The 12,711-nt window shown below is 52.9% G+C and overlaps 6 protein-coding genes across 6 annotated transcripts; 3 read left to right on the forward strand and 3 right to left on the reverse strand.

The window, feature by feature from the left end:
* Positions 1–131: 131 nt before the first annotated feature.
* On the forward strand, positions 132–3,438 carry tif32 (putative eukaryotic translation initiation factor 3 subunit EifCa; the record flags this gene model as incomplete). Its single annotated transcript, XM_056662156.1, has 3 exons — positions 132–173; positions 237–461; positions 532–3,438. 3 exons carry the CDS (start codon positions 132–134, stop codon positions 3,436–3,438), a joined length of 3,174 nt encoding a protein of 1,057 aa, XP_056524269.1.
* Positions 3,439–4,060: 622 nt separating this feature from the next.
* Positions 4,061–5,374, reverse strand: N7515_001413 (uncharacterized protein; the record flags this gene model as incomplete). The annotated part of the gene is made up of 2 exons (XM_056662157.1): positions 4,061–4,625; positions 4,689–5,374. 2 exons carry the CDS (start codon positions 5,372–5,374, stop codon positions 4,061–4,063), a joined length of 1,251 nt encoding a protein of 416 aa, XP_056524270.1.
* Positions 5,375–5,797: 423 nt separating this feature from the next.
* N7515_001414 (peptide alpha-N-acetyltransferase complex B subunit NAT3) lies at positions 5,798–6,479 on the forward strand (the record flags this gene model as incomplete). Its single annotated transcript, XM_056662158.1, has 3 exons — positions 5,798–5,966; positions 6,018–6,249; positions 6,308–6,479. 3 exons carry the CDS (start codon positions 5,798–5,800, stop codon positions 6,477–6,479), a joined length of 573 nt encoding a protein of 190 aa, XP_056524271.1.
* A 378-nt stretch (positions 6,480–6,857) lies between these two features.
* N7515_001415 (MCT family MFS transporter) lies at positions 6,858–8,230 on the reverse strand (the record flags this gene model as incomplete). The annotated part of the gene is made up of 2 exons (XM_056662159.1): positions 6,858–7,986; positions 8,043–8,230. 2 exons carry the CDS (start codon positions 8,228–8,230, stop codon positions 6,858–6,860), a joined length of 1,317 nt encoding a protein of 438 aa, XP_056524272.1.
* Positions 8,231–9,467: 1,237 nt separating this feature from the next.
* N7515_001416 (DNA-directed RNA polymerase core subunit RPO26) lies at positions 9,468–10,185 on the reverse strand (the record flags this gene model as incomplete). The annotated part of the gene is made up of 4 exons (XM_056662160.1): positions 9,468–9,501; positions 9,560–9,679; positions 9,751–10,020; positions 10,148–10,185. 4 exons carry the CDS (start codon positions 10,183–10,185, stop codon positions 9,468–9,470), a joined length of 462 nt encoding a protein of 153 aa, XP_056524273.1.
* Positions 10,186–10,445: 260 nt separating this feature from the next.
* N7515_001417 (C2H2-type zinc finger protein) lies at positions 10,446–12,180 on the forward strand (the record flags this gene model as incomplete). Its single annotated transcript, XM_056662161.1, has 2 exons — positions 10,446–10,530; positions 10,592–12,180. The coding sequence occupies 2 exons, from the start codon at positions 10,446–10,448 to the stop codon at positions 12,178–12,180; spliced, it is 1,674 nt and encodes a 557-aa protein (XP_056524274.1).
* Between the last annotated feature and the right edge of the window lie 531 nt (positions 12,181–12,711).

The raw sequence follows: 12,711 nt of genomic DNA on the forward strand, positions 1-12,711 counted from the left end.
GCAGCATCGTTAATCGCATTCTCCCAAAGCTGCCCGTGTGTACGCAGGAACCCTCGAAGTTTTTTTCTTTTTCACAAAAATCTTCGATTTTTTTCCTTTGATCTTCTCCCCCATAGGGGCACCCACCCATCATGCCGCCTCCTCCGCATATCAAACCTGAGAATGTCCTCAAGGTATATCGTCATCGTCGCGACTTAGAAAGGTTCATCGGATACTAATCAATCTATCTTATATAGAGGGCTCAGGAACTCATCGCCGTCGGCCAGGCTCCCGCCGCCTTGACCGTTCTTCACGAACATGTCACCTCCAAGCGCACTCGCAGCAGCCCCATCGCCTCCCTCGAGCCGGTGATGCTCTTGTTCGTTGAGTTGTCCGTCGACCTTCGCAAGGGCAAGGCCGCCAAGGATGGTCTTTACCAGTACAAGAACATCGCGCAGAACACCAACGTCGGCACCATCGAGGTTCGTGTGGATAATTGCGGAGGGGGAAAATAATGTCAAGGATTCAAAACTAATGTAGGATGTCATGCAGGTCGTTCTTAAGAGATTCATCGAGCTCGCCGAGCAAAAGGTCACCGAGGCCCAGGCCAAGGCCGACGAGATCCAGTCGTCCCTCGAGTCCGCTGCCCCTTCCTCCAACATCGAAGATTTGGAGGCTATTGAGACACCCGAGACCATTCTCCTCGCTACTGTCTCCGGTGAGCAGTCCCGCGATCGTACTGACCGCGCCGTTGTCACCCCGTGGCTCAAGTTCCTGTGGGAGACCTACCGCACCGTCCTCGAGATCCTGAAGAACAATGCCCGTCTCGAGATCATGTACCAGTCGACTGCCCTGCAGGCCTTCAAGTTCTGCCAGAAGTACACACGCAAGACCGAATTCCGCCGCCTCTGCGAACTTCTGCGCAACCACGTCCAGAATGCCGCCAAGTACTCCTCGCAGATGCACGCCATCAACTTGAGCGACGCCGACACCCTCCAGCGTCACCTCGACACCCGCTTCCAGCAGCTGAACGTCGCCGTGGAGTTGGAGCTGTGGCAGGAGGCTTTCCGCAGTATTGAGGATATCCACACCTTGTTGAACCTCAGCAAGCGCCCCGCCAAGAACGTCATGATGGCCAATTACTACGAGAAGCTCGCCCGCATCTTCCTGGTCAGCGAGAACTACCTCTTCCACGCCGCCGCCTACAACCGTTACTATAACCTCCTCCGTCTTTCCTCCGTGGCTCTGGCCAGCGGCCAGAGCTCCAAGAAGGAGAACCCCTCGGTCACCGAGGCCGAAATGACCAAGGCCGCGTCTTTCGTCCTGCTCTCCGCTCTCTCCATCCCGGTTATCAGCACTTCCCGCTCCCGTGGCGCTCTGGTCGATGTGGATGAGGCACGCAAGAACAAGAACACTCGTCTGACTAACCTTCTGGGCATGGCCACTTCGCCCACCCGTACTGTTCTCTTCCGCGATGCGCTAAACAAGGGCCTTCTCCGCCGTGTGCGCCCCGAGATCCGCGAGCTCTACAACATCCTGGAGGTCGACTTCCACCCTCTCTCCATCTGCAAGAAGATTACCCCCATCCTCAAGCAGATCGGTGCCGATCCCGAGATGGAGAAGTACGTCGTGCCTTTGCAGCAGGTTATCCTCACCCGTCTGTTCCAGCAACTCTCCCAGGTTTACGAGTCCGTTGAGCTCAAGTTCGTCTACGATCTTGCTCAGTTCCCCGCTCCCTTCCAGATCACCCCCGCCATGATCGAGAAGTTCATTATGAACGGCTGCAAGAAGGGTGACCTCGCCATCCGCGTGGATCACATTTCCGGTGTCCTGACTTTCGACTCCGATGTCTTCTCTTCCTCCAAGGCCATGCACGCTGGCAGCGGTGCTGGCTCCGCCGAGAGCGAGGTTGGCTCCGTGCAGCGTCTGCAGCACACCCCCGCCGAGATCGCCCGCTTCCAGGTCGCTCGTCTCGCCAAGACCCTCCATGTCGCCTGCATGTACGTCGACCCCTCATACAGCCAGAGCCGTCTCCAGGCCAAGCAGACTGCCCAGGCCCGTGCCATTGCCGGCGCCGCCCAGGAGCACGAGGAGACCCTCGCCCGTCGTGTCCTCATCGACAAAAAGAAGGAAGCCGCTACCGATGCTTTGCAGCGTAAGCAGCGCGAGGAGGAGACCCGCAAGCGTCTCCGTGCCCAGCAGCTCCAGGATGCTGAGAAGCAACGTCTGGCTGATGAGCAGCGTGAGCGTGAGCTCAAGCGCATCAAGGATGAGAAGGAGCGCATTCGCCAGGAGGAGCTCAAGAAGCAGCTCGAGGAGCTCAAGACTGGTGTCAAGGGTATTGACGTTAGCGAGATCGATCTCGAGGAGCTCGATGCCAACCGTCTACGTGCCATGAAGCTGGCCCAGCTTGAGAAGGAGAAGAACGAGTTGAACGACCGTATTCGCACCACCGCCAAGCGTATCGACCACTTGGAGCGTGCCTTCCGCCGCGAGGAATTGAAGCACATCGCCGCCGATTACGATGCCCAGAAGCAGCGGGATCTGGCACTTCACGAGAAGCTGAACGCCGAGACCCTGCGCGAGTCTAAGGAGAAGCACGCCGAGGCTGTTGCCCTCAAGCACCGTCTTAGCCGACTGGTACCCCGTTTCACTGCCTTCCGTGAGGAGGTTGCCGAGAAACGCCACGAGGAGTTCGAGAAGCGCCGCAAGGCCGCCGAGCGCGAGTTCGAGGCCAAGAAGAAGCAGCGTGTCAAGGAGGTTCAGGAGCGCCGCCGTCGCGAGAAGTTGGAGCGCGAGGAAGAGGAGCGTCGTCGCAAGGAGGAGCAGGAGCGTGCCGAGCGCGAAGAGCAGGAACGCATTGCTCGCGAGGAGGAGCGCCGTCGTATCATGGCCGAGGAGAAGGCCAAGCGCGAGGAAGAGCGAGCGTTAGTATTCCCTTTCGTCTTACCCCTTTTACATCTTGATACTAACCTCATATATAGCAAATTGGACGAGATTGCCCTTAAGCAGCAACAGCGTGAGCAAGAAGCCGAAGCCCGCCGCGCAGCCCGCAAGGGTGGCCTCGGAGAGCCAGCCGAACGAATCGCTCCCCGTCTCAATATCGCCCCACGCACAGCAGGAGTCCCGACAACCTGGAGAGAACGTCAAGCCGCCAAGGAAGCCGGTGGTGCTACCCCAGAGGCCGAGCCCGTCCGCGAGCAGCCCGCCGCCCCCATCCGCAAGACCGGCGGTGGTTACGTTCCCCCTCACCTGCGCGCCGGTGCCTCCGCCAGCGCCGGCTCCACCCCTCCTCCCCCTGCCCCTCGTGAGCCCCGCGAACCCCGCGAAGCTCTGCCCCGTGAGGCTCCCACCGAGCGCTGGGCGCGCCGCGAACCCACCTCTCAGTCCCCTGCTCCTGCGTCGGAATCCAAGCCAGCTGAGGGCAAGTGGGTGCCGAAGTGGAAGCGACAGCAGTAAACGACCGAGCTATGACTTTCTTTTTCCAAAAAGTGTATCCAGGCTCCCCCCTTTTTCTCTATATTTTGGCGCTTTTTCCATGACCCTTCTGCATCTTTCGTGTATCATTCTCTCCACGTCACTTCCCCCCTGACTTGTAGGGCTTTTGTTTTAGCTCGGCTAGAGTTATGAGAGATGATTATCTCTGCTTTTGGATTTTGCGCTAGAGTTGGTTTCCTTAGCCACAAATTAATGCTTTTTTTGTGTGCATTCACTCTTCAATACCTGTAGCTTCTGCCTTCGGAGACTTTGATGTTGTAGGCTTCAAGGTTGTCCTTTGCGTGTTGCCCACCTGGTATATGACTTGATGTTCTTTCTTTCCACTACGTCTCTGATACTATGGACAGATAAGAAATGAATAACGCATTGAATGGTATCACAATCTCGAGTCTATGTCCAGTAATCTAGGAAGCATATGAACAAACAGGACTAATAAACGAAAGACAGCCCAGTAAAATAAAACCAATGTGGATATCAGACAAAAAGAAGAATGTAACGAAAGCAGTCTAAGTCCAGACCTAGGAGAATCATCACGAAAAGAATGAAAAAAAAGGCCAATAGTCATGAAAAACCACCTGGGTAACTATGCAGCCGCAACTTCAGCATTAGCCCCGAAGAGCTTCTCACGCCACTCGCCACAAACAGCCTCAAACCCACTGACAACATCCCCGCAGACCTTACCCGCCTCTCTATCCCTTAGACGACGGTCCCATTCACCGCGCTCGATCCACCGGGATCCCTCTTCGCGGCTCTCTTCTTCCCGGCGGATATCAGCGACGAGTTCGCGCGCGGAGCGGAGTCGGCGGGACGCTGTGGCTGTCAATTGTCGCGACTCGTAGAGCGTGTCGCTTAAGCCGCGGAGGGAATGTGTGATGTCTGCGGTTTGGGAGATGAGGGCTTGGAGGGAGGCGAGGGGGTTGTGTGCGGAGGATTGCGGGGTTGATGGACGGGAGGCCTGGCGTTGTTGTTCGGGGAATGGGTATGGGAGGTTTGGTAGGAGGCCTTCGTCGATGAGGGGCATGAGGGAGTCGATGGCGTCTTCGGAGAGGAGGGGGAATGGGGAGAAGAGGAGGGGGTGAACTAGGGATTGAAGGGCGCGGGTTTGGTGGGTGAGATGTGATGTGATTGAGGAATAGGCGGTTATGAGTCTGCGATTGGGGGGGTTAGATATTGGGGGTTCGTGATCGTGTCTAGGTATTGGTGAACTTTACCTCATGGCGCTGTTTTCGATCCCGCTTTGTCCGCCGAGATCTTTCAATGACTCGACCGTCCGCTGAATAACGTGGTCGTTTTCGCTCCCGTTGTTCTCTATACCCCGCCGAGCGAGGCTCTCGATCTCAGCCATTTGGCTCTCCAGGGCAGGAGAAATGTCCGTCTCTTCTAGGTCCGAGTCAGGTCCGTAATCTGAACCGTCGTATTGTGACTCCTGTCGTCGATGTGACCGTAGAAGGTTTGTGCGGTTCCTGTTCCTTGATGGGTGGAGTGAATCTTTTTCGGATGAAATGGAGGGTGACCGGGAACGCAGGCCATGCATTGATTGTATGTATGCATCTTCCATATCGCTGTGACTTATTTGCTGTGACCCCGCACGGCTGGCTTCCTGGCCTGACACATATCCATATCCATCTTCATCTTCTTCCCATGCATCAGCCAGCTCGTCAGCTAGGTTTCCCAGGCCTCCTCCGCCTGCATCAACGGCGGAGAAGTCTCCGGATTCTCGATGTGACTCGCTCATGTTGGAATTGAGGCGGGAGATGGCAGGAGATGACGGAGCTGATAATCGGGGGCTTGCGAGTGCGAAGTTATTTCCATTTGTCCCAGGGGAGATGGGTGAGTCGTCGATTCCGCTGGATGGGTAGCGGTGTGAGAGTTTCAGGGGAGACGGAGGGAGGGGCATTGGACCGATTGGAGAGGCCACACGGGGCTCCTGATTGGGCCAAGCTATAGTGAAGGAAAAGGAGAGAGCTGTATTTCAAGGATTATAGCTAGCTGCAAGGAACAATAGCCGTATTCCAGGCAGATGAGCAACAATTGTTGGTAGGCCTCAATTGGATGTCCTCGGATTGGTCCGATATGTCCGATCCGAGTCAATGCCGCAGTACAGGCAGCAAACAGACGAGACGTAGATCAATTGAGATAAAGACGTAAACGATCGACTTCTCAAAGGAAGGACAAGGAGTGACATGCATTGAGATGCAGGAGGGGTACAACATATAGCCACTTCACCGCCGACTTGAAACCATCACCGCCTGGCAAAAAATGGGACAAGATACCAACCCCACATTCTTAAGAAGCTAAGCTTCATGAAGTCCACAGCAAAATGAGTTTCATTGAGCGCATGTCCCCCTTGGACCTGCTGGACCTCAACCTTACAAACCTCGACCCCCTCACCGAGAACTATGACCTCGGCTTCTACCTGAACTACCTAAACAAATGGCCCTCACTCTTCAGCACCGTGAAAGACCGTGATGCCGGCATTGTAGGCTACAGTACGTCCACGACTTACCCTTGCAAAGACCAATTGCTGACATTATTCCAAGTCATGGGCAAGCTGGAAGAACAACACCCAGCAATGCGCCACTCCGAACACTACACCCCATGGCACGGACACATCACCGTCCTCACAGTGGCACCAGCCTGGCGCCGTCTCGGCTTCGCGCGCCGTCTGACAGAGCAGCTGGAGCGTGGATCCGATAGCAACGATGCCTGGTTTGTGGATCTCTACGTACGCGCCGGAAATAAAGTTGCGTACGACATGTACAAAGGAATGGGGTGAGTGGACCTGAATGGACGAAATGCTGATGATTTTGCTGATCATGAATAATGACAGATACTCTGTCTTCCGGCGAGTGATCAATTATTACAGCGATGATCCATCGGGGATGTCGGATACGGGGGAGGATGCATTTGATATGCGCAAGCCATGCAGTCGAGATAAGAAGCTTGAGCATGTGCGGGAGAATGGGGAGAATTTCCCTGTTGGACCTGAGGATGTGATGTAATATTTTTCTTTCTCATTGGGACTTCTTCCTTTTTTTTTTATACAGCGGGCATGGTTGGCCTATGTTTTTGTTCGCCTTTAATCGAAGTTTGCGCTAGGCTGGGTATGTACATTTTCACAACAAATTACAAATTATGACCATGATTTGATGGTATCAAATGCGCCGGGTTCCAACTGGCCAAGTAGAAGCAGAATGGCGGTGCCAGGAGGGGATGCAATAGATGGAGTGCTAAACAAATGATTGGGCTAGTGTCAATAGCCAGCCTTGTCAGGGTCTACCTCCAGATGTGAGGTCAAGCTGTGGCTGGAACGGAGACTGACACTGGTTTTATCGGCAGAGAGTATATATCGGACATTTCCAGCATTCGGCGTGGGCGACTCAAACCCGGACACGCAACTTGAGACCCGAGCGCAACAGTCTCACACAGGCCATGAGGACCGCAGAGGAAATGAGACAGCAAGCGGTGAAAAGTTGCACTCCGACGTACTCATTTGTCCTGGATAGGATCGCGCCTCCGATGGGGGTACCAATTAACAGGCCTATAGAGGTGATTGCAAAGACCATGCCCATCCGTGTGCCCAAGTTGCGGACATCCGGGGTCATGCTTGCCATAACCACAGGCGGCAAAGACACAAAGCCACCGGAGAAGAATCCGTAGAAGACGGCGAGGATGATGATGCCAGGGACTGTGTGAACGCTGATCCAGACGAAGGCCAGGATAGCAGTGATGGTCACGGCGGGGGTGAGCATGTTTAATGGTCCAAGGTGATCGGCGAGGAAGTTGGGCGCAATTCGACCAAAAGACGAGGCAGCGTTGAGCATGGAAAGCAGGTAGAACCCTAGCTTGGGATCTACGATACCCGTATCGATTGCGTATGACTGCACATAGAAGAGGAAGTTGTAGAATCCCAAGAAACCCATGAACATAGCAAAAGCAAAGAGCATAAACGGCAGCTCCTTGAATGCAGACAACTGGTAGAGCTTTCGCTTCTCCTTCGGCTTGAAACGCGAGCGCATGATGCTCACAGAAAAGCAAATGGTACCGAAAGCGACAAACCCCAGTGCCCGAGTCGCCCAGGCAAACCCGACCTGGTTCTGCAACTGATCGAACATGATTGGGTAGACGACGCCACCGATACTGCTGCCGCTGGCAGCCAAACCGTTGGCTAGGCCTCTCTTGCGACGGAAGTACTGTGGTAGGATGGCGACGGAGGGTACGAACAGGCAGCCAGCTGCGAGTCCGATGCAGACGCCCTGCGAAAGGATCAGATGCCAGTACTTCGTAGCGAGACTGGTCATCATTAAACCGAAGGGCAGTAGGAATGCGGCGAATGAGACGAGGGCGCGGAAATGGCCAGCGTCAAAGAGTGGGCCGGTGATGACACCGACCATCATCAGGAGGAAAGACTGTAGCGAGCCGATCCAGGCAATGGTTGATGAAGAGGTGCCGACGAGCAGTTCTCGCTCGTAGTAGGTTTGATATGCACCCCATGTATTGATCACGCCCCTGCTATGATATTAGCAATATGTTCTTTGATATCGGGTTGGAGGCTATAGGCATACCATGAATTGAAGAACAGAAAGAATGACCCCAATACCTGGAGCCATGTGTGAAGCCCCGTATCATATGTCAACTCTGCCTCTTTCTCTGCCGGAGAATCAGACGCAGCCGGCGAGTCATCATTCTTCTGATCAGTAATCGCAGAGTCAGCGAGAGCCCTTTGCTCTAGATCTATATTAGTTGACCCCATCTTGGTTCACGCATGGACTGTGTATCGGGTGAAACCTGCTGGGCGAGAACCGGCAATATAGGTAACAGCAGACTAAACTCAAAAGGCCGAGATAGCCGTGCAGGTCTCCTTATAATCCTTGTACCTTGTGAAATAACAAAGCAATCAAAGCAATTTTTGACTAAACAATTTTCTGCGTGGAGCTGCTTATAAACATTTTAAGCGGGGGCGTAGCAGGGCCTCGGGTCATGACCGAAAGAGTATATATGGGTGTGACTGTATGAAGATTTCTTCTAGAACATATATTAATAGTAGATTCCAAGGTTCCATGTACCTGAAGAGGCTAAGACTATCTAGTCAAACCTGATTTATTTCCTTTCTACTTGATTACAGGCTTATAATCACATATAATGAATAGTCATGACTCATCAACAAAACATCGGCAAATGAGTAGCCGAAAGTGGATTAGAGTCCGCAGTCAATCTGGTTACCCATGGATCCATAAGCTTAGCCCAGGGACTCGGGACAGGGCTAGCTTTGGACTTTATCATGGTTAGTCGGATTCAATCATTCCGACAGCTCTATCAAGTCCATTACTGAGGTTCATTAACATGAGTTAGTGAGTTATGGACTTCATGTTCAGGTAATTATGTGGGGATAACTACTAGACAGTTAGTCAAGACTAATCCTGGTTCATGGTTGCATTGGAGAAACCACATATTGTCCAATGAGGAGCTTCAACGCCATGATAACTTCTACTGCGTATAGAGATGCGGGCAAGATGCGGGCATTCTAGCGCAAGCTGTTCAGGCCTGTGAGCTGGCGCTGCTGGCAAGATTCTGATCAAAAGCAGTGGTCCCCTGCAATGCGCTAAGCAACAAATAGCCGGTTCAAGAGCGCAAGAAAAGACGAAGCCCATCAAAAGCGCGGTATGACAAGCCAAATGAGAACCTGACAGTACTACACGTGGCTCGCCTCTATGGTTGCTGCATAATATGCGGCCACGGCATGGATGAACACGAAAGTGAATAAACAGGGCGTCATATTATTTTTTTGGGTGATCTGTTTTTCCGTTCTAGATTCATGTACAAGGGCTTGTTCGTCTCCATGTTTTCATTCAGGACATCAAGTCCGAATTTCCTTTTTGACGTTTCTTCGAACCCCAGAAACTCCAAACGCTATGCTGAAAGTCAAGAAAAGCAAAAGCTGGTGGACAGCCGGAACGAACGAATGGTGATACTGCGTGGGCTTTTGAATTTTACAGCAGTTCCTCGCAAGTCCAGTCCTCATACCTAAAGTCAAGCATTGTTAGATCCGGCACACAAACAGAGATAACGGGACCTTTCTTACCATCCATCAGGAAGGTATCGGCGAATGATAAGAGGGATCTTTTTCTGGTTCAACTCCTTCAGCGCAATCTGCAGGGGATCGGTTTCACCCTCGAGATCGACAAGAACGGGGGCGTTCATACTGTACAAAATATCAGAAATGCAAACTAGCGGACAAGGTCTGCAATCGTCGGCGTCGCGTGCAAAACGTACCTGATTTGTAGGGCACGGGTGCCGAGAACACGCGCGCGCTCGTATTTGGTCAAGTATGGAGTGGTAGTGCGCTGGTCATTAGGCACCTTCTTCTCGCGCGACTGTTCCATCACTTTTCCTGCATATCCAGCATTGGGATCGCCAGAGACGACAACGTTATCGCCGTTGGCAGTGGCGTATGTTTCTCCCTCGGCGCCATCCTCGCCTTCGAGGGCCTCTTGCTCCTCCGGCTCCTCGTCGAACACATCCTCGCCGGGCTCGTAGTCGAAGCTGCGCAAACCACAGGGTTAGAAAATGTGTGTATTTTGACATGTGCGAACCCCGTTGAAAGCCGTCTGGAGTCAGGATAGGAGCAAGCTGCTTTGCGCCTGAGCCTGGAGTGAGGGAGATAGCTTACGTCTCTTCGACATCGTCGTCATGGCCGTAGTCAGACATGATGGTAGATTGAATTGGCAATGAGCGAAAGATCTGTCTACCGAGCGAACAATGAGAGACCCGGAGGGAATGGGAGACAAGTCGGGGGGTCGAGGTGGGATTCGATGCTGAAAATCCTTGGGAGCGGAAAAACTTACACTGGCTGTGACCTCACCGCTTTTCTGGCAAAATAAATTTATCGAGACATTCACAACTGAACTTCTTTTCTGTTCGCAGCTATTGTTTCTCATTCAACTTCTTTTTTTTTCAGCGGATGACTCATGATGGCCACCAAGCGAAAAGCTACATCAGAGGGGGCCACAACTCCCAAACGACGCCAGAAGCAGGATGTCTTGGACAATGCCGGTCAGTTTAGCTATTCAAGATAACAGCAGATAAAGTAACTGAATTGCTGACAATGCCCCAGACTTGATCTATGAGGAGGTCCACTCCGATGCCGAGTATTCACCTCCGCATACCCCAAGTCAAATGAGCGTGGACTTCAACGAAACTCCCGAAACCCCCTTCTCGGCCACCTCTTCCCGACCTCGATACCCATCTGAGGGCAAACACCTATCGTGCCCAATTGAGGGTTGCGATAAAGCCTTCAATCGTCCGTCTCGGCTCCAAGAGCATATGCGATCACACAACAACGAGCGAATTCACAAGTGTGACCATGACGGCTGCGACAAGACATTCTTGCGCCCTTCCCATCTCCAACATCATATCAAGAGCGCCCACACGACTGTTCGCGACTACGTTTGCGACCAACCAGATTGTGGAAAGAGCTTCGTGAGCGGGTCACGTCTTCGCCGGCATCTGGCTACGCATGAAGGAAAGGACGGGTACCGCTGCACAGAGTATCCACCTTGCAACGAGACTTTCCGAAAGCACTCGACGCTACAGAAGCATGTCATGGTTGCCCACTTGGGCAAGAAGCCATATCCATGCAATCACTCGGACCCAGTCACCAAAGAGAAATGTGAGATGGCTTTCGACACCGCTGGTAATCTACGGACTCACCAGGCTAGGGTCCATGTCGAGAAGCGTTTTACATGCACGGAGTGTGCCGAAAACCAGCAATCTTCTGACATGATCAACGCCGATACAAATCAGGATGTGTCATTCCCCTCATATGCGAGTCTACGAGAGCATATCCAAATTGTACACCCTCCTCAATGCCCTCACTGTCCCCTCGTCTGTTCGACGCCACGCGAGCTTCGCCGTCATCTTGAGATAGCCCACGGCAATGTCAGTCTTGAGCAGCGAAAGGTCTTTGCCTGCACCGTTCCCGATTGTGGTCGTAGCTTCACCAAGCAGGGCAATCTGAACGTGCATATTCGTACGGTACACGAGGGTGAGAAACGGTTTGTCTGCGGCGAAACGGACCTCTCAACCAGCAAAAAGGCGGAGGGATGGGACGGCATCGGTTGCGGCAAGCGCTATGGCAACAAAATGACACTCGAAGAGCATGTTCGCGTTACGCACATGGGACTCCCGAACACCAGAAAACGCCGTCAACGTACAGCAGAAAGCAAGCAATCAGCTCCAGGTTCGGTATCCACGCTGTCCGCCCTTACAGGCCAAGGCTATGCCGAGGAGACCAGACGCCAGATTGCATGCTTCTTCTCCGAGTCGTGCCCACATCGCTTCCACCGCAACTACGATCTATGGGTGCACATGACCGCCAAACACGGCTGCACCGAAGATGAAGTCCAATGTCTCTTTATGCAGCGCGCATTGCTTTCCGACGAGTCAGGCTCTGGTGGCAACTCGCTGGGTATCTATGGTCTTGGACTTGACCAGGACAGCCAGTCTTACTACCAACACTCCTATGCTGCTGGAGATCACTCCTCTGATATCGCTTTCGGCTCACAGTCGAACGACTCGTTTTATCTGCCCAGCCAACCAGCCTCAAACACTGATTATTTGATGCAACTTGATTCTATGATACCCGGCCAAGATGGCATGCCATTGGCCAACCCTCTCCCTGTTGATTATTCGATGGAACACTGAAGAAGGGCAATTTTATGATGTTACGATTATCTAGCGTTTCAAAGCGTATGTTCGTTGACTTACTGTTGTAGTCCCTATTAATCTATAGCTTGTTTGACGGGGTAAACCAATTTGCTTTAATATGCGGGCACGAATCGGGGTCGGTTGATCACTGGCAGTGCAGCGGGGTGGTAGGTGGTTCTCCCGTATCAGCAAGTATGAGGTTAATTGAGCCAGTTGCTCTACTGTAGGTGCCATGGTCAACTCTCAACGCAGATTGGCCAACAATTAAAGTTGAAAGGGGAAGAGCAGCTTATTTCCCCAGGCGAAGTTCTACTGGGTCAACGGGTTCCGGAGCAAGTACCGAGTCACCGACTGCCTTGCCACATGGCCGATCTGCATTCTTTAATTTTCCTATGACGCGGGTCGGATCTGGATGGAGCGCAGATCTTCTGCAGGATCATGTGGCAGAATACTGTAGCAGTCGATATTCCTTTAATTGCAAGACTACAGCTATGACTGGCTACAATGTATTCCTCTGAAAGATCTTAC

The sequence above is a fragment of the Penicillium bovifimosum genome (assembly GCF_028826915.1).
Source record: "Penicillium bovifimosum strain IBT 22155 chromosome Unknown utg000002l_segment0_segment0, whole genome shotgun sequence".
Lineage (NCBI taxonomy): Eukaryota > Fungi > Ascomycota > Eurotiomycetes > Eurotiales > Aspergillaceae > Penicillium > Penicillium bovifimosum.